The sequence below is a fragment of the Lathamus discolor genome, chromosome 2 (genome assembly GCF_037157495.1).
Source record: "Lathamus discolor isolate bLatDis1 chromosome 2, bLatDis1.hap1, whole genome shotgun sequence".
In the NCBI taxonomy this organism is placed as follows: domain Eukaryota; kingdom Metazoa; phylum Chordata; class Aves; order Psittaciformes; family Psittacidae; genus Lathamus; species Lathamus discolor.
The window spans coordinates 12,936,650-12,963,049 of NC_088885.1; the positions used below are offsets into that span (position 1 = coordinate 12,936,650).

The 26,400-nt window shown below is 39.8% G+C and overlaps 1 protein-coding gene across 1 annotated transcript in view; it reads left to right on the forward strand.

Annotated features, from left to right (window-relative positions):
* Positions 1-10,522, forward strand: part of ITGA9 (integrin subunit alpha 9) — a 219,634-nt gene extending 209,112 nt beyond the window's left edge. The window contains exon 28 of the mRNA XM_065665773.1: positions 5,630-10,522. Coding sequence (XP_065521845.1) covers positions 5,630-5,728 — 99 coding nt within the window. The 3' untranslated portion in view covers positions 5,729-10,522. The remainder of the gene's footprint in view (positions 1-5,629) is intronic.
* Positions 10,523-26,400: the final 15,878 nt, after the last annotated feature.

Genomic DNA, 26,400 nt, shown 5'->3' on the forward strand with positions numbered 1-26,400 from the left:
TGCACATAATAACCAGTGATCAATCTCTGCATGGGGAACGCTCCACGCTTCCAATCTCAGCAGTGCTGCTTTGCAGAGATTGGGGTGTTGCTGCTGTGCCAACTGGTGGCCTTTACCTTGGGGTGAGGTTCCTGGCCCATGATTAGCTGCATTTTTCTAACTGTGGTACTGTTTAGAAGAAGGGAGGAGAGCCCAGGGGCATGCCCCCCAAAATGTGAGGAGGAGAGTAAGTTAATTCTTTCTGAAGGGCTGTGAGGTGAATGGTGTGGGACCTCTGCCTAGATTAAAGAGATGTGGCACTAAAAGATTAATGATGTAAGTCCAGGCTGTTCATCCAGTGTGGCTGAATGGTGCGTACAGTAGATGAAAAACTGTATAATAGAGGAAAGACAACTTATGATTAAGGCACAGAATCCAAAGTATCCTGACAAAGCCTAGCTTCAATGGAAGATATCTGCAGGGTTTCTTAAATTCCATTGTATTTCTTAGTTACACATATATCTATACTTCCTTTGCTGTCTTTATTTGTTGGTTTCTACTGTGGTCAGTAACCTCAGATATTTGTCAGCAGAGCCTTACTGATCAAAATCAATACTTTCTGTGTGCAGCTTAGTACCTCAGTATACCCTAGAGCAGCTTTATCAAAAAATTGTGCAAAACATGGCAAAAGTCTCTGATATATTTTTTTGATTCTGTTTTAACACTGTCATTCACAAACCTCTATTCCTAGCTCAGTTATAGTCTCGAAACACTACTGTAAATTGACATAATGATTGTTTTAGAATGGTGTACAACTTAGCATTTTTTTCTTGCCTCTTAATAGATGAAGTTAATGGGAAAAAGACTTCAAAAAGAAAAAAAAAAACTATAAAATAACTATTCTTCTACAGTTTGTGTTTCAAACTGTTTCTCTTTTTATTTGATGGGGAAAATAAGCCACAATGGGTATGATAAAAATGCTTTAGATGTTTGCCCAACAGTGAATATAACAAGGGCAGTGATATTGCTTGCCCTCTGATCAGCTTTGTTTTTTTCCCAAGTGCAGATTGTAATATCATCACTCTTCAAACATACTTCTAATTGGCACCCCAGAGAGAGAGAGACACGGGATGGTACTGCAGGAAATGTTGGACAAATGTTTGTGCTTTGGGAGTTTAGGAAAATAGCAAGTCCAGTAATTCAGTGATCGGTGTTTGGATGTGTAGAAAATAGCAGCAGAAAAAAAAAGACAATAGGTTTTGTGATGCTAATTCAACACTTTGAAATCACTTTGACTGAAGTTTTCCATTTGTGTGAGTGCTTGAAGAATGCAGTTTTATGCGAGTGTTGTCTAGTTATGACTTATCTGTGATTTTTAAGTGATTTAAATCTGGCATGACAGCTAAAGAGTGAAAGATACTTTAAGTACTCAGGACTGAAGACTTGACAGTGCTGTCGCATGGCAAGAAGTAACTTCTCAATAACAGGTGTAATTCCCCAGCCTACGAGTAACACAGATTTTCTGTTGCTTTATTGTTCAGTTTTGGTAGGAACATGCTTTCTGCTCAGCCTATGCTGTAGATGGCAGTAAGGGTATGCTAGAAAAGGGTGCACGGGCTAGAATAACTAAATTAAAGAATGTGTGTAAAACCTACGGATGGTTTCAGGTTGTGCATCTAAACCATCTATTTATAGCAGCAATAATACTTACCAGAAAGGACTGATTATTTTTTACCATTTCTAGTAAAGACCAGGCCAACTTTTTCTTTCCATTGTGTTTAATTCTGTCTATTTTTTTTTTCAGTATTTGGTTAAAAACAAGATAATCTTTGCAGTTTATCATGGCAGATGTGAAACATGACAATGTGTAGATTCACAGGCAGTTCAGGCACTCTCTCTCTTCCCTGGCATAGGTCGTGAATTCATTGTGAGTGACACTGATAGCCCCAGGATTTTGGGACTTTCCCTATATTCTCAAAGTCTTCAATGGCCCTCTTTCTTCTCTTTGTTTCCTCTGTACCTACAGAAGAAACAAAGTAGGATATGGTGCCTTTGGCATAGCAGCTCCCCTCTGGTAAGGTGTGCCAGAGTTAAGAGTAAAGCATGGTGCATGCTGAGCAGTGTTCTGCTCCTGAGACCTTTCTTTTAACCACACCGATCCAAAAGGCCCTTAACTCAAGAAAGCCTCCTCAGACTTCCCAAATAATTTTCACCCAACTCTGAAATGCTGACTGTAGTTTGCTTTTCTCATTTCCTCCATTGTCTTTGGTGGATGATGCCTCTTCTTCCATTCTAACTATTCAGCTTCCCAAGGTACTCTCTCCTTGCTTCCTGTAAGTATGTTCTCCTGTTGCTCTTCCTCTGTACAGTATGTGTACACACATGTATCTCTGTATATATGGAAAACATTTGAGTAATATTAGAGACTCATTGCCCACGAAACATAGGTTGGAGACCATTGGCCTACTGTAAACACCCATTCCACAAATGATATCACTGCAATACTCCTGTTAAAGCTGATCTCTTCTCTCCCTGCTTGAAATCCAACACTGATTCCCTGTAGTGCTGTCCTTACTGGGCTTTCTGAAGTTCCTTAAGGGCTTGGCATTAGCCACAAAGACATTTTCTGGTGTCACTTGGGCCCCAGTGACAAAAGGGACAGCGTATACTCAGCCCCATGTTTCATCAGTTCTCCTGCTTTGGTCCAAGTGCCTTGCACCTTACTACCCATGTATCTCCTTGCTGCATGTTAAATTCAGTTGTTCTCTCCAGGTTGCCACAGGCACTTAGCATCTCTTACCATATGGGTTAATATCGCTGTCATTGTTAATGAAATCAGTTTATTCTAAGGAGATGGTTATGTGGGTTGTGTTCTCCCTTGTGAGACAACAACTGTTGTGATTTCTTTGTGGCCATTACAAGAAAAAACCAAACCTTTCTGGTGATGATAGGGACTCTACCATGTTAAGCAGATATATATGGTGTGAACAGTAAGGAATGGTACCCCATACTAAGCATATTCTTGCCTTTAAGGGGTAGGAAATATATCTAATCCCTGACCACTACTTTAAAAAATGTAAAAAAAGAAATCTAAATATCCTTAAAGTCCAGTTTCTCTTTTTGCTTGCACTCAGATTAAGTCCTCTACATAATTATAGCTTATCCACATCACTTACAGCATGTAAGCATATATAGCTTCGTAGTGGAACTGCTTCTAGATGTAGGATTTCACATTTCATTAATATTTATTATAGTCTTCAGCTCACTTTTCTGCCCTACTAGAAAGTTATACAAAAGCATTCTGTATTCAGTAACAAAATAGTAAGATACTAAAACTATCATAACCAACTTCTAAAAAGAATTCCTGAAGCAGATGTTCACAAACAGACAATTTTTATTAAAATAACAGTTGGAAGGAGTTTGCTCTCATTTGTTTGGCCCTCGAGGAAATTAAAAAGCCTTTCTATAATTTTGATTATAACTTCAAGAGAGGATTTTATTGTACCAAGGATGTGGTTGTATGAAGGATGGAGACCTTAAGGGTTTAAAACCTGTTTTTAAAAGCTACAAATTGAACTTCTCCTGTTAATCTTGGGAAACAAAGTCCTGTGGCAATTTTCTTTTTCTAATGTGCAGAACATGCAGGTCTGTTATAAAAACCGATAACATAAAAATGGCACCCACTTCTTCAACACATCTGCTGCCTGAACATATGTAAGAATAGCTGCAGACTCCTGTGACTAAAAGACTAAAATAAGTACCTTCGATTAATTCTACTGGGGTAGAAAAACAGAGGAGTAGTAATGGAGGAATAATGGGTTTTTACACTTTTTTTTTTCCTATTATCAATAATATAATTTAACTTAATTTTTGACTGTGAAAATAATGGGAAACTTTAGCTATTGGCTTGAAGTCTCCATTGAGCATCATGTTGGCATCAGTGGTGAAATTTCACTGGGATTTTATGGTGGTGCTATCTTGAGGATATCTTCTCTAAATATATCCTTTGCACTTCTATAGCTTCCAGGTATAAGTATGGAAATTACTACTAAAGATATTTTTCCACTAAAGAAAGAACTTGATCTGACTTACAGAGCAAGTTTGAAGAATAGGGATACTCTTCATTAATTCTTCCTTTCTGAATCCTTGCATACATTGATCAGAAATGCTAGAAAGCAAGGGAGATGTGGCTCTCCAAAATTCAACAGTGTCCCTTTTGTGAGGTAGTTTTTCAGAACAGAAGCACCATTATCCATGCATTAAGCATCAGATAAAGCTTTGCTTATGATAGATGGGAAAGAGACAATGTCCGTAGTCTGTGCACAGAAATGTGAACAAATGGCTTTTAAGGTCTAGTTCCAGCTATTTGAGGGCATCCAGAGGGTCATGGGACCTCTATAAAGTTGAGATGGTTGTCATTTCTGTGTATGTCTATGCATTGTCTATTTATAAAGTGGTTGTGTGTGTGTAATGTACATCTGTGCACTCAGGAGGGTACACCTATCTCTAGATTAATAGCATGCCCCAGAGATGTGGTCCACAGTCATCCAAACCAACATGTTTTGTTAGACCATGTTGCAGCTTCTGTATCCTTTGGTGGTGAGAGGATGGTCTGTGCGTGGTATCACAATGGAGTGAATGCAGGATGTAGCTGGGAGCACTGGCAAGGACCTGGGATTTAGGAAAACGCCCTCAGCAGGTTGAACAAGCTGCCTTTCAGGCCCCTGTGAGTTAAAATATACTTGAAGAAAATTGAACTTGTTAAAGAACTGAAACTAAAAAGCCCAACTTAGTTGTGACAAAATATTCCTGCATATAGCCAATCTGGGAATAAAGGATAGTAATAACTGGTTGATAAAGGAAGAATAAGGCATCATGCTTTACCCAGCAGGAATAAGAAAACAGGTTTAGAGTGGTAGGAGTTACATAAATGTTTAATTGTGATGAACAAAATATTGATTCAGTGGTCTCAATAGTGCACTGCTAAGTTGGAGGAGTTATTCTTGAATGCTTACCAAAGTCTGTTATTAAAATCATTTTTGTTTACTTGGAAGACTTAAGAAAACAGCAATATGAGAATTATTTTATCCAAACTGAAATGAAAACTGCTTGCATTTCTATAACTAAGTACAAGGTTTTAAGAAACAGAAAGACATGCAAAAGTGATTATCAGCCCCACAGCATCTTGAAGGCTTGTGGAGGAGTTGATGCATGCATTTTGTAGGATCAGGCTTGTATTTTGCCTTCTGAGCTGCAGATTACACAGTTGGTAGCAATGGGACTGCATTTACACAGGACTCAAGCTCTAGGCTGGCTTTAGGTTCAGATCCCAATTTTGCGTTAGTCTTTAACCTGCCTCTTCTGGTCTGTGTTTATTAGAAACACTTCCTGTGCATTTATTTTAGAAACATATTTCATGTAAGTGCACTCTCCCCTCAGAGTATTTAACCTGTAAGGAGCAGAGTCCTTGGGAAGATTTGGGACCTGGGTTGATCTTGTAAACAAGGAGCTCTGATTCCAGATCAGCAATAGGAGAAATTAGATATTAACACCTGTGCTGTTCTTTCTCCTGCTCACTGTTTTCTGACAAAGTAAGTTTCAATGTAATGATGCTGTTACTTAACCACTGTCATCTCTTCTTGATTTGCAGATGGGCTTCTTCCGCCGGAGGTACAAAGAAATTATTGAGGCCGAAAAGAGCAGGAAGGAGAATGAAGATAGTTGGGACTGGGTCCAGAAAAATCAGTGAACTGCCCATGAAAACTAAAGCCCAGTCATGTGACACGTGCTTGCAAGCCTATAGGTCCTGCTCTCGTATCTTCCATATGTGGAAGAAGGAATCTTCTCCAGATTTTTCGGAGACCCCGTTGATGCTGTGTCTTTATCAATCCAACAAGCTAGGGAACATAATCCTGAGGCAACCACTGCAGCCATGTCAGGTGACTGGAGCGATTTACACTTCATTTAAGAGCTGAACTTTGAACTTCGGTAACCAAGCTGCAGTGCAGAGCAATATTTATGAATCCAACTATGTGGTATACCCTCAGGGGAAGACTGTCAGCTGAAAATATTTTTTATAAATATAAGCTTTTTATATTGATTATGTCTTTATATTTGTATCAATGTTTTATAGTTTCTATTGAATAGCTATATAGTTCACTCAAGCACTGATATCTGCCTAAACCCTTGGAAATACATATATGTATATACAAATCGTATCGTACTTTTAAACTTCAATGCAAGAGAGAAGAGAGAGATTTGCAGATAAAAGTAGCTGAAATCCTCATATGCTTAATTCACAAGGCTTGGTAATGTTGTGTGTAGACCATTTAATGGCAATAAGCCAAAGTCTTTTCACTATCTCTTTTTTTTTTTTGAGTTGAATTTGGTGTTTGATTTATTAACTGAAGAACCTAACGTATTACACAGATGTGATGTTCTGTATCTGAGTCTGTCCTTTACTGGCCTGAATGGGAGAGGATGAAAATGTTTCCTCATTGACATGTAGCAAGACTTGTAGCTTGCTTTGGCTCACTGAAGAAAACATCACAGAATGTTTTCCTTTGGGAAGTTTTCTCTTGCAGTCTTTAGTACTTTGATAATGATCTAGGACTGTACAATTGAGATACCAGAAGGATGTAATTGGGCCAACCACTGTGGCATTGACAAATTCCTTGGAATTAAAAAAATAATAATAACAATAATGGAGCCATATTAATATTAATGTTAAGAAGGATAGTTTTTAAGCTACTGTTAATGATTATGATCCGTTGCTATCAGAGCAAGTGATTTATTGCTACAAGCTATGAGCATTGTGCCTGCCTGCCTTGTGGGTTTTATACACGAGTCATGAGTTTGTTTATGTGATAATTTTAAGAGACATAAGTAGATACAGGGGTTAAAATGTTTGGATTTTGAGATTCCCTGCTTGAGCGTTCAAAGTACTGAATGTCATCCTTCCTCAAGCATTAAGAAGGAGGTTTAGTCAAGGTGCAGATGTTACTGGATTTCAGTTTGCCACTTTCTTTGCTGGTAATTCCTTAGCAAATCATTTGCTGAATTAGAGCAAGTCTAGTTGCAATTGCTTCAACCATGTTGCTTCAAAAAGCTTGTGGATTTCTAAATAGAAATAGTGGAATTCTGTAAGACTTGGGTTTAGATTCTACTTGTACTTTGCACCTTGTGTAAATAAGAGGTAAATGTTGGTATAAAATCCATGTAAGGGAAAGAAGGGTCGAGCTCTGTGGTAGAAGGTGAAGGAGAAGCAGCAATGATTGTTGCAGGATTTCTCCTTCCATGAGAGTAAGGTAAAAGAACTGCTGGACATTTGGAAACTTGAATACAGAGAACATGCAACAAATCTGCTTGGGAACAGGTCTTATGGTTGCTCTTCCTTGCCAAATTCATTATTGCTTTAAATTTAAAGAAATTAACTACATCCATATTGCTGTTTACCTTTTTCCTTCACTGGCATTAAGTGCCTGCTATTACAATAGTTATCAATCAATATTTATTAACTTAACTACCTGCACCCATTAGGCAGAAGATGGTTTTTAAGTGAATGAAGTGTATTGATTCAACATTTGACAAGCAAAGCTATTAGTCTATTCAGTTATCTTTCTTAAAACAATCATTGGTGATCTGGCATATTTCATATAACAAATGATCGCTTAAGCCAGAATCTGAAAAGAAACCTGCTGAGGTGAAATGCTGTTGTAACCACATATAGTGGACTGCAGATTTTTCATCGGAGTGCAAAAACAAAAGGCTGATGGCCTTTGACTGCACTGTTGTATTCGAGGCTATTGAATTCTTCACAGTATGATATTTGGCATCAGTTAGTTTTGCTAGTATTTCAACCTAACGTATCTATTTTTTTCTGTTGCTGAGAAATACCTAAGACAAATAGAAGTTGAACATGAGATTGGTTCACAACTGTGAATTGAGTAAGACATTTCTTAAAGTATTTGCTGAAAAACAGAAGTCCATTTATTCAGCTGTAAGACATTTCAGTACCTGCCCTTTCTAAAACTGACCCCCCTCAAAATGATAAAGAAATAAATTTGCTGAAAATATAGTTCAGGGAACTAGTCAGATTTGTGAATTCAACTAAATTGGAAAGTCTCCATCCAAAAAAAGGAGGAAGTTCCCTTAGCAAACATTGCTTTCAGATCTGCTTAAAATGTTTGATGACAGTATTTTAAAACTCAAGATTAGTTATTCCTTCGAAACATCTTTTTAAAGAATATGAAGAAAAGAGCTGGAAAAAAACACCCATTTAGCATTTTATATTGTGTTGGAAGCATTTTTGAAGTGGTTTTTTGTTTTGTTTTGTTTTGTTTTTTTTTTTTTTTTGCGGGTTTCTTTTTTGGCTCAAGACAAAGAACTTTTTCTTATTTGGTTAAAGTTTAAAATGATTAAAAATTAAATCCCATTTGATTGAGCCTGCACTGGACTTTTTTTGATCTCTGACTTGAATTGTCTGCTATTGATCCAGCACAAGCCATCACTCAGTGAAAATCTAGTTATTGGCCAGATTACTGACATATTCTTGAAATAACCCATAAATTCTTAGTATTGCCACTGTTAGATGCTCGGTAGTTCTGCTGTCACAGATGCTTTTGTTTTTATATATATACTCTTCATAATTATTTTTGTGTGTGTGTCAAATTCCATTGTGGCTCTTGCTTGGTTCCAGTTAGGATAGTCAGATTTGACAACGAAACACAGCAGTACTTAGTATTAAAATCCTGTAGATGCACCTTTCCACTCCTTAAAAAGCAACTGAACAACACAAACAAAAAACCACCAAACTCTAATATCAGTTGGCTGCAGTCATCTTCGAACCGTAAAATCTTACGGAAACATAATATAGTTCAAGCATGTGTAGAAAATAGCTGTGCTATAGAGCTGATGGGATTTTCAAATTTAGAAATTGCAATAAATGGAATTGTATCAAAATCTAGAGACATGGTTATTTTGGAAATGCTTCTAGAGCTCTGGGAGTTCCCCTTTGTCAGCTGCTAGTTAGTTCCTTTGTGCTGTACCACTTGTGCCACAAAGCTGGGAGAAAGTCATTGTACCGATTCTCTTCAGTTAACCCATTTCAGGACAAAGTCATGAGTTGTCTTGGGACAACTTCATGGAAAGGTTTGCTGAATTCTCATATAATTTTTTCGGCAGCAGGCTCGCTTTGCACTGGCTCCAAGCTATGCAGGTGGAAGCTCTAAAGTGGGGCAGTAATGTTTTCAAATGCATCACCTGACATCCAAGAGATCTTTTGTTTAAGCCCTGGAGCTAGCAATGTGCAGGGTGTCTTCTTATGTAGAGTACCCATGAAGTTGCTTTTAGGGTAGGAAGAAAACAATCTATCTCAGAGAAATATGGTTATGAAGAAAGGGAGGGGGGAAAGTTAAATTAAAATTCACTTACTGAAGAGCCTGCGGTGTGGCAGCCCCATTTAATTTCATCTTGACATCCAGAAGATCATAGCCATTTCAGAGTTCTGGTGGCCCACAGCACAGGGATGAATTTCAGTTCTCAAGAGATGAAAAGAAAGCACTTGCCACTTTGCACAGCATGTTTTGTGACCATTTCATTTGAAAGCCAAGCATCTGCCCTTGTGAATCTCTTATCAGTTCACCCACAGAACAGCATGGCTGGTGTACTCTGAGGCTTTCATCCTACTTGGCCATTGTAGCTAACAAAAATACTACCTGGTTTTCTGAACAAACCTAGTTTTTTAATTTGCTCGGTTACAATGAGGAAGTCAGCAAACTGTAGCAAACACTTGAGCAGCCTCTGAATTGAAGTCACCTTACAAATCATTTGGATTAGCTGAGAGAGAAATTGTGCTTGATGTGAACCCCAAGCCTGTAATCCACTTTCATCTCAAAGTGGCAAAGGCTTTTGCAATGCCTAGCATACCAGTGAGGACAACTCTCTCTGCCTTGATACGTGAATGGGAAGGAGCCTACACAGATGTCAGTGGCACACAGGTAACAGTTGTGCAAAGACTGTGTTTGGCAATACTTACTATAGACTTCCTTGAATGCCTTGTGTTTATGGGCACATTTTGGAGTCTTGCACAAATTTCCAGCATCGTATCCATGTGGCGTGGGAATATGTAATATTGCTTTCACTAAAGGGTTAAGGGAGTCGTGGAACTAATTTCTGCCTTTGCCCAAGTTCATCCACTTGCTAGGGTTTGTTGGACATAAATGAAAGTAGGATTTGGTTCATGTAGTGTGTATTGATTAAACTGGCATGAAGACTGTAATTGCTTTTGGAGCATGATTTGCATACACAGTAGGGTACCCACACCATTGTCATTCCTTTTTCTTAGAATGTCACTCCTTATGTATTGTAAAATTGTATGTTTCTTTTTGTGAACTTGTGGTTGGAAGAATGTGCTCACTCCTATCGATGTCACCTGTATTTAGAAGCTCGTGTTCACCTGTATTCTAATTCACTTGCACTGTTTTGGAAATGTCAGGTTTACAAGAATACAACTTTTTGGAATAAAAAGTGGCTGCAAAAATTATCCTAATAATATCATTTTGTCACTTATTGTCCTTGTTCATTAATCGGGTGAGACATTTTCTACTGTATGATTGAATTAAATGGTATGTGCATGTGTTTATCAGTGTGTGATAATGGGCATCTCACGATTCTATGACTTGTATAAAGTCAAGCTATTTGGAGACTACCAGTATAACTTGCCTGACTACAGTATTGTGAAACCATGGAAATAAAATAATAGCAGTGGGAATTGTTTATATTTCAACACTATCGCTCTATCAATATCAAATAAAACCCCATGTGGTGGTGATACTGCCCTTTGATAGGAGTGTCAACCTGCATAACTTTAGTTCTGTTTCAATCTGTAGGAGTTTGGACAAAAGTCAAATTATTCACCTTAATGTATTTTTTTCTGCAAGGATTTATATTCCGTGAGTAGCTAAATAACATGTTTGAAAGATTTTCTCTGTACATCCCCATGTCTTACTTTGTCAAAGGGAGTAGAAGTTGGATAGAAGCAGCAAACAAAAACCCACATTGATTTCTATGGCTGTGGAGTACCTCTTTGTATTTCTAATACTTATTAGAGGTCCCGTTAAGGTTTTCCCACCAGTTTGAGGATGGGTGAATCTTCTGTGGCAAAATATGAACTAACCTGACCCTTTGTTCTTCGCTATGAGGGTGGTGAGGCGCTGGCACAGGGTGCCCAGAGAAGCTGTGGCTGCCCCATCCCTGGCAGTGTTCAAGGCCAGGTTGGACGGGGCTTGGAGCAACCTGCTCGAGTGGAAGGTGTCCCTGCCTGTGGCAGGGGGTTAGAATTAGATGAGCTTTAAGGTCCCTTCCAACACAAAGCAGGCTGTGATTCTATGATTCATTCTAAACCAAAACAAATAAACAAAAAAGAACCCGAAAATTCCAGACTCTCCCTCTTTTCATCACGGTCTCTTCTCTGATTTTTGTGGAGACCGTTCATGTAAATGTTTCCGTGTTCATCGGCCATAAAGAAAGTCTGTTTCCTCTGTGTTAGGCTGTCAGCTAAATATCTGAGAACAGGCTGGGCAGGGGTAGGAGCAGACTCAGAGCACGTTTGTACTGGTGGAAGACCACAGCTTTATGTGCCACAAAGCCAAAGGCATTAGGAGGGCTCCAAGTAGATGTGGGTCCTGGCATGTAGGGTAGCACCCTTCAAAGTAAAAATAAATGTTCTCAGTCAGGAAATCTTTCTTCAGGGAAAAGCAAACATTGGTGGGCAGAAGCAGGAGGAGGATGCCGAGAGTAATGCAATACACAGTTTGCTTTTGGAGATTAGTGGAAGCTTTAGTGCAGCAGCAGCTAAAATAATAACCAGGAACTTGTAGATGTACTAATCCTTTTTGTTACATAGGAGCTTTGGAAGCAGGCGGTGGCTGTCTCCTGCTGGGGAAGGAGGATTGACGGGCTGACACTGCCCTCTGTGGGGATACTCGCCTTTTCCTTTTTGATGAGCAGAGACCAGCAGCGTTTACCTACATTGCAGGATTTTGTGTGCTTCCTTCCCCTTAAGTGACTTTTAAGAACCTCGTAGGACTCCTGTGACAAAGCAGCTTTGATTTAGAAAAAAAAATCCAACCTTTTACGGATTTGTTTCTTCCAGTTTCACCAAGAAGGGAAGAACTACACCAAAACTAGGTCAAAATTCAAGGAAGATGTTCTTTTGCCATGGAAAACCCAGCTCATGCTGCTCAGCCTGGCTCCTGCATAGGGCTGGAGCTGGTCTGACATTTTGGCTTCCTATGCTGGCCATTGGCCTGGTCTCAGGGTTGGATGTAATGGGAGCTCTTCTTCTAGATCTTTTCCATATAGTACTGAAACACCCCCTAAGAAAGAGGTAAGTGACTTTTCCCCACGCCTTTTGGGTCTGATGGGGTGGATACTGACCTGAGCAGTCCTAGGCAAGATGTCTTAAGTTGAATAAAATTTTGGGTGCCCGTAACACACTAGATAATTGAGTCCCAGAATGACTAAGGAGAGTGTTGTGACAGTCATTAGAGATGCAAAGTGCATCTTTGGTCCTCTGGCCTCAGCTGGCTTGCTACCAGAATTAAAATACAAGAAGAACACCTATTTTGTGACGATTCAAATGCGCAAATGGATTTAAAATCATATGACTGCTCATTCCTGCACATCCAAGATTTCAACATTTTAAATGCCTGCAAATGGAGATTTTATTTGCAAGTGGTTTTGACAGAAGTAAAGCATGATAGTGGGGAAATGAATCATCTTAACAAAAGAGCAGTGGAAATTATTTTTTCATGTCTTAGCTGTGCTATAATTTCCTGTGAGTGTCGGAAAGGATTAATTCATGGATTTCCAGTTCATTTCTTCATTGCTTTTGATGCAGTCAGTGTTGTTTCAATGCCTGAACTTCTAGATGCACAATGTTTTTGTTAGTTAATCAGCAATTCAACAGTTGTAAAGAATCAGAAATTAATGAAGTAATAGCCCTGAGCAGAGATGTCCCTGCTGCAGACATGTATTCAGGTATGATGTATTGACTTTCATGAAATTATTCTAGATTTATATTGACACAAGTGAGAAGGGACTCAGACAGGCTCCGGGACTCAGACAGGCTCCGGGACTCAGACAGGCTCCGTTGAAGCTGAAGGACACACATCATGAGACAAACTTCGCTCTAATCTTCATAAGTGGTAATGTACAGTAATTTCTGTCAGTTAAACAGTATTCCTCCGGGTTTGCTATCTGAGAGCTGTGTAATTCAATCCTAATGATGTTGCACCGTGTTATATTCAGGAAGAGAAAAGGAAAAAGTAAAAGAGCAATTACTTTATTCAGCAAAGAGACCACTTCATAGACAAGATATATCCTGTCCTGCATCAGTTGCTCAGTGGAGATGGGACACTTGAGAACTGAGCACAATCTGCCCCCTTACCTTTATCAGACTGCTGGCTAAAGTTCCTATTTATGTATTTTGCTGTGTAGATTTCAGAAGAATGGTACAGAATAGGTAGCTGGGAATAAAGGAATTACCTAGTAAGAGGTCAGAATACCTGCTCAGTATTAAATTCATGAAGTCTATGTATAGGATTGGAACAGAAGGAGATAGAAATTATTTTCTCCAATGTAATCTTCAGGGTGGAGAATGCGAGACTGCATCTAGCAATGCAAGAAAACACAAGTTTTTAGTGAGATTTCCAAACACCAACATCAAGGTAGTGTGTTGCCTTATTTCTTAGCTCAAGACTGCTCATGACATGGCTTCACCAAAGGAGAGACCCACGCTTCACCTTGACCAGGTGGTACCTGTCCTCCCACAATAACCTTGTCTCATACTCCACTGCCTGTTTAGCTGTGTTTGTCCCTCTCTCACTCCCACCCTACAGACACTACCAAGTATTTCACCTGGCCTCTTCTTAAGTTTCTCCTCTGCTTCATAAGTGTTATTACCCTTTTCTCTCTCTCCAAATAGAGGGCTAATTAAAACTGAAGTGATGTTTCCCAACTTGCACTTAGTCTGAAATACGTCACTTTTGTTCTTGACCCAAAGAAAGATTTCGCCTGAAAATTTGGCAGTTTTCCCAACCATATCAGTAGTTCGAGGCCAATGGCAGGTTGTGTTGGGCACTGTGGTCCTTTCCTCAGCTTCCTTTTGATCTAATTTACTAGTGAGGTTGAAGTGTACCTTGTCAAAACACTAATGAATGTGAAATCTGAGATAGATACAGGTAGATAGATACATAGATAGATAAATAGTGTATATAACTGAAACTTACTTTGAAAGTGGAAAAATTATATAAAAAGGCCAAGCCTGCCAAAGCCTCAGCACTTCAGAATAATGTAAACATTTTGTTTGGAAATTCTGAAACGCAATTAGGAACATGGGATTGGAAGGTCCTCAAGTCCAGTCTTCTATTTTCATTGGCAACTACTCCACATATTTCCTTTCACAAACTAACTGAACAAAGTCCAGTAGAACCAGTTTAATTTCTTTTCCTTATTACTCTTGCTAAAAGACTATCCTAGCACCTCATTTTGATGGTGCTGTTAATGGTAATTTTCATCCCAATTTGTTCTCTTGCCAACAAGGTCTTATTGTAAATAGTTCCCTTCCTTCTTGTCCTGAGTTGATCTTTCTTGAACATGGGTGACCAGAAGAAGACACTATTTTCCAGGTGAGGTACCAAATTCCTTGTCCAATGCCTACTACATCACCTGTACCTCAAGATTGACTCTCCTGGCTCCATGAAGGTTGCCAGCTCTCTATGAAATGTCTTGAATGATGAGGGACATTGAAAACACCAGCAGAAACAACCTTTCTCAAGAGGTTTTCATCTATGATTTTGTGGAGTCTAGAACTGAAATACTGTACTTGCCCCACGGAGAAGGTTGTTATGAGATGAAGGGAACCATCTCACGGCTGTGTCTGGAGCTGTAGATCTTTGCAGTAGGATACCTTCCTGATAGATGAGCTGGAGGGGAATAATAAAGGTTCTCCATGGGAGGCTTTGGCTGTGTTTTGACAGAAATTAACTGAAACATACATAGAAATGCATAAAGTTTTATTTCAGTGAGTATTTTCCACAAAATTCCGAACTAGTGCTGACCACGTGCAAGGTCACCAAAGCACCCACTGGTCTTATTAATGCTCAGAGTTTTTCCTAAGATATTGTATGCTTGAAACACTGTTAATTATTGTCTAATTACTTTCAGCAATGAGGTATGAGAGGAAAAAGAAGTGCTCTGAGATGGTAAAGTTGTCAGTTATAGCTGGTAATTAAGGGGCCAGAAACATGTTTTATTTAAGAAGACAAATATGTCCCCAAATGTGGAGCATCTGAAAGTTCATAACTATAAAGGTATTTGGTAGTTGATGTGGCACAGTCACCTCCAGCAGATACTAATTTAAGATGGCCCCTTTTGTGTGTGGTCAGTAGGCTTTTTATTGGCATATGAGCACATTGCCCATTGAATGATCTGCTCCTCTTTGTCTGGGTACCAAGCTAATTTAACTTAGTATGCACTGGAAATGTTGTTTTACTTTATGTGGTTAGTTTTCTGAGTACAATAGCTGTCATACTTCTGAGTGCTGGCACACCCTATAGAGAGCAGTCTTACAACAGGATGGTAAGTTCTTAGCAGTAGTTTTAAAAATAATGGCTTATTTTGGCAACAGGTAACAGAAGGTGATACATACTATGAAGAGGACACTGTTGGTTATTCTGTTTGGAATAATCTTTTGCTCAATAAAATGGAAAAAAATGGTCAAAGTGTAAATGGGCCCTAAAGCCCACGTATTTTCTAAGGAAAGAATGGTGTGTCTAAGCGTCGTGAAAGAATCTGCAGTTATTTCGTTCTGTTTGAATTTCATTCACTAGTTAACTCTTGACTTTGTTATTCCTTGGGATAGTAGCACAGATTTAGGCTAAATCTTTTGGAAATAGCTCAAGTACTATTTATTAACTTACTTGAACTAGATGATCATTGTAGGTTCCTTCCAACTGAACTATTTTATTCTGTTCTTGTTCAATGACTTTTCAATAAACTAAGACCTATATGACTGATTTAGGTGCAGCTTTGCATTTATGTATTTATTATATTTATAGGAGTTTTTAGACATATTTCTGTAATGCCTGGTGTGGAGAATTATAGGTATATTAAACTCTGGTAGGTACAGAATTCTACCATTCTCCTTGTAGGATGCACCTTTATATTAGCAGAAGGTGTCTGCTGTCAGTGGTTAGGGGGTGTATATGTAAATTGGGACAGCTCTAGGGTATGGAGAATGCACAGGAAAATAGTCAAGACTTTATCTCATCGATTTTGTTTGCAATGTGAAACCAAGTGACATGTAAAAGAAAAATTCACTAATGGGTATGAAACAAAAATAGATCACCTCTGGCTCAGGAAATCCCAGTGATTCTGCACTGGAGGCAGGATGAGTGTACTGGGGAAATATCAGTCCCCACTTGACCTGCTCTTTTTGTTTGCGTGTCTTCAGCATTGGAGACAGGATGCTGGGTGAGATGGACCTTAGGTCTGGTGCAGAACAAGCATTTGAGCATCATCATGGCTTTCAGCTGGCCTCTGTCAGCAAGGGAAATTCTTCTGAGAAGCTATGGCACCAGAGAACTCCTGTGGCTTCTGAAAGGAACTCTTTTTGTTTTGTTTCAGTGTTTGCAGTAATAATAATTTAGAAAATCCTATTTCCATATAAGTAGAAAAAACATACCCATTTCCATGTAAGCCAGCTATCATCTGTCTTAGAGATAATAATAGGTCATAGTAACAGAATAAGGAAGACTAAGGAGACCAGTTTAGGGGTTTTGTTTTTAATCTTGTCCTTTTTATCTTTCCTTTTGCAGTTGAAGAGTGAATTATTTCAATAGCTCTTTCATCTCCCAAAAGAGCCTGCTTCTAAGAAAATTAATATTTCAGACTAAGTCTACCAGAGGGTCCCAAATATCCGAAGTATCCAATATAAAACACCCCAAACATCCGATTTCCCAATGTGATTGTGAGTCACGTCAAACCTCACCAAAGTGATATCTAAATATTCTGTTGGTTTCCATCACTTAAATTTTTAATTCGTCCTAGAATAGCTCTTTATAATCTGTTTTACTGTCTAGCATTCTCTCATCATATAGTCGATAGTAAATACCTTCCCCCTGCTGCCCCGAACATATGTTACTGCAGCAAAACATTTCAGTTTGTTCCCAGAGGAAAACTGTCCTTCAAATGCCAATCAACAATATTAACTACAACAGCAAAACAAATTCTACTGTGCTTAGCTCATCCTAAAAGCCAAAGTGCTGCTGAAGGCGAGTCAGGAACATGCCTGGAAGTTAAAGGCATCCACTTAAACAACACCAAAGAACTGTAATTTGAAAGTGCAGTTTAAGTCTCAAATAGCAGGTGATGACTGCTTCTTCCATGTCTTTGTGTTGAAGCAATCACATAATATGAAGTGCTAATAAATGTTTATGCTTTGTTTCCCCACTCTCTATCTTTTCTGTGGAGCTCTTTGGGAGCTGCAGAATGAAGGCTCTGAAGAACCAGGTCCTCTGCCTGCGGATCAGGAAGGCCCTCAAACCACCACCAGTGTTGTGATGAGTGTTGCCGTCACACACACTTGGATACTGAAATAACAAGAGATGCTGTTGGAATGTGAAGCTGGACCCTAATGTTTTGCCTGTGAACAAAATTTCAATGAGACTGTCAGTGGTAATGTGGGCATGTCTGTGCTGTTCAGCAGAACCAGTCCTGGTCCTTAAGCCCATCACAGCAGGTATGTTTAAGAGGAGAAGTTATGACTAAAGCCATAATCAGTTTAGTGCTGGCAATTTTTTAGCAGGGAATAGGCAGGCATCAGAAGCTATTTTCATGTAGACCACCAACACTTGTCACATTAAATTAACTAGTGGGTTATTCTAAATGTACTTTAAAAGGTGAATAACAGCAGACTTAGCTACCTGTCTCCTGAGCTGCTGTTGTTTGTACACTGGTGTTCCAACCTCTAGACCTTGTGTGAAATAAGTGCTCCAAAGCTTCTGTAGTGTAAGAAGATCCTACAAGAATTTGATCGTCATCCCACTGATTGATCTCAATCGTGTAAAAATCTGCCAGTTATTGACAACTCCATGGTCAGCACAAGGACTGTGAAAGAAGGAAGGAGACAAAATTTTGGTTTTCATAAAAGCAACACTGGCCCTATGATTTAAAAGCAAGTTGTGCTAATATGATGTAGCATTTTCTTCTGAACCCACTTTAATTGATAGCTGCACCTTTTAGAGTAGCATAAACTTTAATATCAGACAACTTTTCATGGTAATTTATATTTACTGACTTAAATTTATATTTACTGACTTAAATTGCCAATAAATCTGCCAGACGAGTCCGTGCCCTGCTTAAGCAGCAGTATGCTCTAACAGTCTTAAAACTGTAGGCTTGGTTAAGAAAATACGGGTCATAACCTCTAATGTTTATCCTCCCCCCATTTGCTATGAATTTGAATCACTAGTGTATTCAAAGCCACCTTGGATAATCAGGATAATTTCCTATAATTGCTTGTGTCTTATGGTGTCTACAATATCACAACAGCATCCTGCTGCGTCACTTACTGTAATGTCCTGTGTCTTACTACTTCATCCCGTTCTGCTTTCCTGTGTCCATTCGGTTTACCAGCCTCGTGTCCAAGACTATAGAAACCACAGAAGTGATGGGGCAGGGATCTGCTATTTGGCTTGTCCTCAGACACTATATTATGGATACGGGAAACCTCAGACTACTTGAAAACTGGATAGACCTTGAATCCTAGACAGAAAGAAAATAAATTATAAAAGTTAAATGTTTGGTTCTTAGAAACCATCTTGTTTTGTTTAGGTGCTTTCATTTCTTTATGGCATGCACTTCCAGCACAGCCACAGCGGAGGTAATTGGAACAGCCAAGTGAATGTAAATCTGAGGAGGATTAAGCCCACTGTCTATAAAGCTCATGTAGCTCTCAAGCAATCCAGCAGTGATCAATTCATTATCATTACAAGCAACCTGCCAAAGAAAACCTACAGGCTATTGACGGCAAGATGACTGTAAAATTAGAGATCAGACCAACTCTAATGTTCACTAATGGACTTGAACATTAGCCTTGCAGCTTAGGCAAAGTTCTGAAAGAGACCCTGGTGACATTTTGGGAGAAATGCATTAGGGATTGAAGATTTCATTATTTTATTTTTTAATTTAACATAATGAATTTTATTTTTTTTTTAATTGGGATTGAAAGTGGCTGGCGAAAGAAAGGCCTTGGAAAGGATATTGGAAGTGGAAAGGAACAAAGATTGCCCACTGGCTTGCCCTTTCCAGCCTTAACCATTCTATGATCTTATGAAATATTCTTTTCCTAGGCTTTTGCAATATTCAGCAGCGGAATTTCTGAGTGAATATTTTTCTCCCCACAAAACTTTATTTGTTTACTTTACAGCCCAGTGCTAGCACTGTCGAGCTCTACAGGCCAAATGAAACAGTGGAGGTAAAACTGACACCATATAAACTCAAAGCAAGCGCCAAGTTTTCGTGTACAGAGAGCTGCTTGCTGTTAGTGAGCAGATCTGGAGCAATAAGAAACAATTTCTGCTGCCTTGATTGCTTTATTATTAAGAAGCTGTGATAACCTCTAGGCAGAAATTATGATTTTTACAGTGTTTAGGAGGCAAGTAAGCTGTGCACAATGATTATAAGAACAAGTGACTTGAAAGATACCTTGATGTGTAAGCAGTATTCCAATTTCCTTATTAGATTTAGCATCACGTGAAGAGACTTCCTCATCTTCAGTTTTGGTGCAGAAATGACACTGAAACGAAAACTTGTTGCAGTCCCTTTTTTATACCTATGCTCCATTATTCTGACTAAACTCCAGTTAGCTGTCCACAGCTGGCCCAGGATTAGTTCTACCTTTACTTAGCACTTTCACAGACCACTTTATCATGTTAACTTAGAACAAGCTCCGTTATACAAAGTAACATGACTGCAGCACTGGAAGTCACATGCAAAAACCTGGGCAGGACTTCTTCACTGGCAGCCCCTGGGATCTGCGGCTGCCAGGCATTTACTGGGACATTTCAGGCATTTATTGTTGTCTTTGTGCGAACTTCAAAAAGCACATTAAGAGAAACTTAGGGATATTGAAAAACTGCCCCTTTTGCTTCATTTTCTGAAGCCTTTTAAGCAGAAACTTCTGTTATTCATGGCAGATGCCTGCGCGGTCACATACTACCACAGAATATTTTGCATCTTCCCTGTAGCAGACCTGCACCAGGGCTCTCAGCAACTAAAGAGGGCCCCCACTGCCTGTAGCTTGCCCAGGGACACTGCCCAAGATGACTTCTGTGGTCATAGCCCAGCGAGCACTGGATTGCAAAGCGCAGGGCTATCCATTGAAATCTGAATTGGCCTCCCTGTGTTCACAGTGTGCTTTTCCCCAAAATATGCCTGGTAAATAAGTTGGGAGGTTTGAGACTATGAGACTCAGGCAGGGCCCCGGGAGATGCTAATTCCTATGGAGTGCGTAGCCTTAGGAAACCTGCTTTAATTCGCTGAGGAATTGAAGGCAGCAGAGGCGGTTGGAGGTGGTGAGTGAGGTGTGTGTAAGGGATGGAGGAAGAAAGAAATCAGGGAAAAGCTCAGCCTTATTGAAGTTGTTGGCCCCAATGCAGTTTATTCTAATGGACATGCTAGGTGTGAAGATCTTCTCTGATAGTGACACAGTCCACATCCTAGGGGATGCAACCAAGACAGGCTTCTTAATGCTAAATGAATCCGGCCCCAACGCTGATTGGAGCGGAACATAACCAAGACACTCCCCAGCTGTATTTTGTGTTTTCACACCAAAACATTTCCTCCTGCTTCCCATTCTCCTGTTTTCTCCATATTTGTTAATTTACTTCTCTTTTTTCTCAAGTATTATCATAATTGCTCTACAACAAAATCCTGAATAAAATAACAGGAAACTAAAGTAATAAGAGGAGCACTCACACCTTTTCTCAAGATGTTTTGCTAGAAGTCATAAATGGAGGTTACAAGGTGCTGGAGACAGCACCTTGGCTGGTCCCATGTCTATCACAAGCTGCTCAGCTTTACCTAGTTACCAGTAAATTGATGGATGTTCATTGCTTCAGGAGAAGGCAGGGCAGGGAAAGAAAAAAACAGAAGATGCTTGTGTTGTAAAGCAATCAAAAGCTGGGAAAGAGCAGTGGAAAGGCAATGCACTATCCTCGCATAGCTGCTGAATGAAAATTCAGTACTATGATACAAAAACTGCTTCTAGGACCCAAATGTCCCCTGTGCTCGCCCATTAGAGAGCTGCCCTTCTGCATCTTTTAGGGTGAAATCCTATCCCTTTGAGATCACATTTTATTGTTGACGTTGGTGGGAGCGGGGACTTAGCCTAAATATTTTATGGTACCATCACACAGCATAACATCTTATAATTCTTGTTGGGGGGGGGGAGAAGATCTGATACTCATTTGTGATGCCATGTGGCAAAGGATATGTCCATATGGCCATGTTCACAGCAATCAAACAGATAATGCCGCTGAATTCAGTAGGCACCATCGCGGCACAGCCCTGTGGAGGCTGGAAGAGAAAAAAAAGTAAAAATCATTGATTCAAATGAGGCCAGGATTTCACCTCATGTTTTTAGTGTAGCAAATGTTATTGCAAGCCCACACAGAGCCAGCGTGAAGTGCAAATTACCACAGGAATTTGTCATATTCATTACCAACCTAGCATCATTAGTTTATGTGAGTGTAGGCAATTAGAAGAGAGGTTTCAGTTTCTTTCTTTGAAAATGTGAATTTTATTAACAAAATGACGAGCTTTCTTTCAATGAAAGCAAGTCATGTGCTGCAGGAAGGGCCATAAATCTAAGGAGAGAGCTGAGAGCCAATGTTTAGCGAAGGCAGCATCGCTCCACAGATTAGAAAACAGGCAATAACTCAATTCCTCCTGTACATGGGAATCCAATAGAAGAAAAGTAACCATGACTGGGGAGATTTGTTTTGCAAAGGCAGATTTGAAGCTACTGAAGAGTAAAGACACTCAGGGGACATCAGTGGACCTTGCTGTAAGATGCTGTACCTAGATTTTATTATTTTCCACTGACTTCTTTCAATTTTTTCTGTTATTTGATGACAAATAACGAAATCTGATGGGGGTGGGAGGGAGGGCTTATTTATAACCCCAGAGCCTCACTACTTATTTTGATCAATAATATTTCTCCCAGCAAACAAGCAGAACTGGTGAAGACACCTCCTTTTTCTCCCACAGGAGTTAGTCCCACCCTGGCATGCTGCTATTAACTCAAGTCTGGCTCCATCTGATTTCCTTTCTTGAGTGTTGGTGGGAGCAGAGAAAAAGCGTAGTAGCAGTTTTATCCATGGATGTATAAACATTATGTATGTTTGAGAAAGCTACATGCAGGCAAAAAAAAGAAACAAACCTCAAAACAACCCAGTTTGCAATCTGGTGTAACCTCCTTGCACTACAGGGTAGCTGCGTTTGCTGTGATTTTGTCACCGCACACGATGAACGGGAGCTGTCAATGCGGGTAATCCTATTCTAGAGCGACCTCTCGTGTTATGTCGGTTAACTTCTGTTCGTATTGGTTTATTTTACCCAGTTTCCGTTAAGGTTATGAAAATATCATCAAATCGCTTCTGCTGCTGGTTTTGCTCTGTGCAGTTACACTTCCCTCCCCATGCTTGTTGCTTAGTCAATGCGCTGCATTGCACTGAAATCATCCCAACAGCACTAGCGAGAGGATTTCCCCCCTCTTTTAAATTAATTTTCATGTATATTCACTTCTGTTCGGAGTCTTCACCTTTCAGTGAAATGACCAGATGTCTCAGCAAGCCTGGAGCAATGCTGGCATCAGGAGACTTCGCCCCCATCCTGAGTACTGCAGACTGAGATGCCAATATGTTCTGGTTTGTAATGGATGATTGATTTGCAAGGCTGTTTTGCTCTGATTCTCCCTTGCTTAAAGAAGCACTGGGCCTTTTTTTTTTAGAGGTATATATATACCAAGCAGTATTCCCCATGTCTGTGCTCTTGTGTCCAGTAAATCCAACTCTATTACTCTTCTAACTTGCTGCCCTTTTGTTTGTGAGTTGGGTTTTTTTTCCTCCGGAGGGGCTTATGTTATTCGGATCTTTAATAGCAGTAAAATTACATTGAGGAAATAACTAGATCAGTCACCTAAATACCTTTGAATGTGCAAGGCTCGTCCTTGGTGGAAGGAAGTAGAAGCCCTTCCTCAGCAGCCATGTGGACAGAGCACCACACTTTCTGCCTTCTCCTTGGGCCCACTGTGCATCTCCTCCCCTCACTCTATGCATTGGATCCAAACATCCAATATTCACACTTCGTAAGGCTTTGTAAGTTGTGTCTTTGGGCACCACGGCAAACCCTGTGGTGAGACGCCTTGGGCTCTGCAAGGGTATGAAGATGTGCAACCTGCTCCAACTGTGCTGGCTTTAGAAAGCACCCACCTCTGGTGGAAAGACCAGAAAATTGTTTCTCTGTGTGTAACCCCTCTTCCTACAGATGTTCTCCTTTGCAATACCAGTACAGGTCAGACGGCTGCTAGGTAGAAGCCTGTGAATAGCCAGAAAGTCAGAGTTTGGACATCAGTGGCAGCTGGCATAAGACTGGAAGCAAGATTTAGAAGTTACAACCTCCAGTTTATAGTCCCCTATAGTCTTTTCCATGAGAACTGGAGTACAGCTTTGTTGAACAATTGTAAAATCACTAATTTAATCCATTCCAGCTCTCTGGAGATTTTTAATGCACATTACAAATTAATTACACAACTTTTACAAATAACAGGGACTGAGCTTTTAATTCCTCCTGCAGTGGGGAGTGTGCTGAAACATTACCTGTCAGCATACGTGGTGCTCTGCCTCATAGACTGTTTAAGCTGGTCTGGCAAGAGAAAAGGAGTCTCCAAGTAAATGGTAATTGGATTCTCGATGGTTTTAATCAGGAATGGGCTCTCACAGAACAACACTCACAAATGATCTGCTTCTAGGTGCCACGGGTTGCTGCTGTATATTTGAAAGCCTTACTTTTCTGTCAGGATGCTAATAAATGAGTGGGAGGCAGTCACCCATCACGTCCTTCACTCACTAAGGTGAGTGTGAGTTTTACAGCAGCACTCAACAGAAAGGAAGCCTGACTTTAATTTAGTTACTGTAATTTTTCTCACTCTGAGATCATGTTCTCAGTCCCCCGCATTAACCTGTTTTCTGACGAGCAACCTCTGTGTGTCAGGTTCATACTCGGAAGGACCTATTCACAAATTCAGATATCTGTGTGCACCGCCGAGCTCCTCATGGAAGATTTTAGATGATCCTCAAAATAAACCCTCGGGAGGCTCCTTTTGTGCAGGGGAAAAGCACTTTCCACCCAGCTCCGGGGGAATCCTGCAGATGTACAGCTTACCCCTAGAGGTCACTGCGACCCAGGGATTTCATCGAGCCCTCCCTGTCACCCGGCGGGGTTGGTGCCTGGGTGGTGCAGAGCGGTGTGCGTCCTGCTGGCCTGGGCTTGCCTGTCCCCCCCATCCCCTTTCTTTTCCCTTTTCCCATTTCTTTCTCTCTTTCTGAGGGTTAAAGCTTATCGCTCGGAACCGGCAGGTACTCAGCTTAATTATTTATTTTTTTCAGATGAAATGAAGTCTTTTTCCCTGCTTTTTTTTTTTTTTTTTTCCTTTTTTTGTTTCCTCCTTTTTCACTTTTGGCTTCTTCCTTTGCACTCAGAAAAATGTCAGATAAATTCGACCAATGCGTTGCTAATTATTTTAAATCCAAGAGAAAATTCACCTTCAGCAGGTGAAGAAAATGACTTCTGGGTTCTTCCGTGTAAATTCTTCGTAGGAGTGGATTTTACTGTGCTGCACAATTTAGGCTGCATCTGATTTAGCTTTCTGGCACAATTTACCAGTATCTCCTGTTTCTTAAGCATATGATTTGAGATTTTGGGGGGGTACCTCTCCAGTTTCGATGCAGATTGCCGGTAGCTCTGAGGCTCAGTATTACACAGACTGGTTCAAAAGCTTCATGCTGCTTTTGCAAGGATTTTGTACAAAGACTTCTTCACACTTCAGTTTTACTTTGCTTTTAGAACAAGTCAAGTTTAGCTGGAGCTGCACTGTCAGTAGCATTCTAATGAACTACAGGCTAGCTTTCTAATTTGGCTGGGGGGCAGATACCAAAATTTCCCACTTGAATCAATCTTTTTCCATGTCTGCTAAAAATTTTGAAACACCTTTGGAATGTGAGCTTCTTTGTCTTAACTCTAGAAATGCAGATCTGTCTATATAAAATGTGAAGAAGTCTAGAAAAAAACATCTTTTCTGACTTTTCACAATATTGTGATCATATTCTGCCCACAGAAATTTGCTTAAGTTCTACAGTAAAGCAAGTATATGTAGCCAGAATAAGTGAAAGAACAGTTGGCCAAAACTTCCTCCATAGAAAACTTTAAACATGGAAAAATACTCTTGGCTAGAAATAAGTATATTTGTGAGCTGGATAGGTTGTGGTCCCTTCTATACGACATGCATCTCAATTGAACAGAGCAGAATCCCACCTTTACATCATACTGCAATATATGCAAATTTCTATGAATAATGGATTTAATCCTATTAGAAAAGAGATTAAAAGTAGTTAAACATGTCAGCCTTAATTCTGCTCTATGACTTGTTAGCAGAGACAGAAGTATATGCTTATCCAGTTGATGAACTGTTGTGGCATCAACAGCCACAGCCCTCTCTTGGGAACCTGCCATATTTGCAAAACCTGGCTGTTACATATTTCCCTATTGGAAATGACTTTTGAAATAGCATCAGCTATCTAATACTATACATTCTGGTGATAATCCTGTGCTCATTTGTTTTGGACTGGCCTAGCGCTTGGAGAAGAAATCACAAATCCAGAAAGGATGGGGTGTATTTTTTGTGCCTGGCTTCACTACCAACTCCCGGTAAGCCCTGTAGCAAGCCATTTAAACTCTGTACATTTGGATTTCCTAATTTGCACAGCATAGCTTCACCAGTAAGCATTGTGTGGGAAGCACCAATTATTAACACAAGTTGGGTAATCCGATTTGGATAGTATAGGAATTATAGCGAATACAGGCATTCAGTTACTGAAATATCCACTAACTGACCAGATAGCTGTGATAAAATATCACAGGGTGTAAAGAAGACATATTGTGAAGTATTACACAGTTCCATGGAAAACCAGAAGAAATGCCACTGCCATAGCTCACTAAATAGATATAAATACAGAAACTGACCTTTTCAAAGTGTCTGAAATGAGTTGTGTATATTGGGGGTGGCTAGGGTGTATG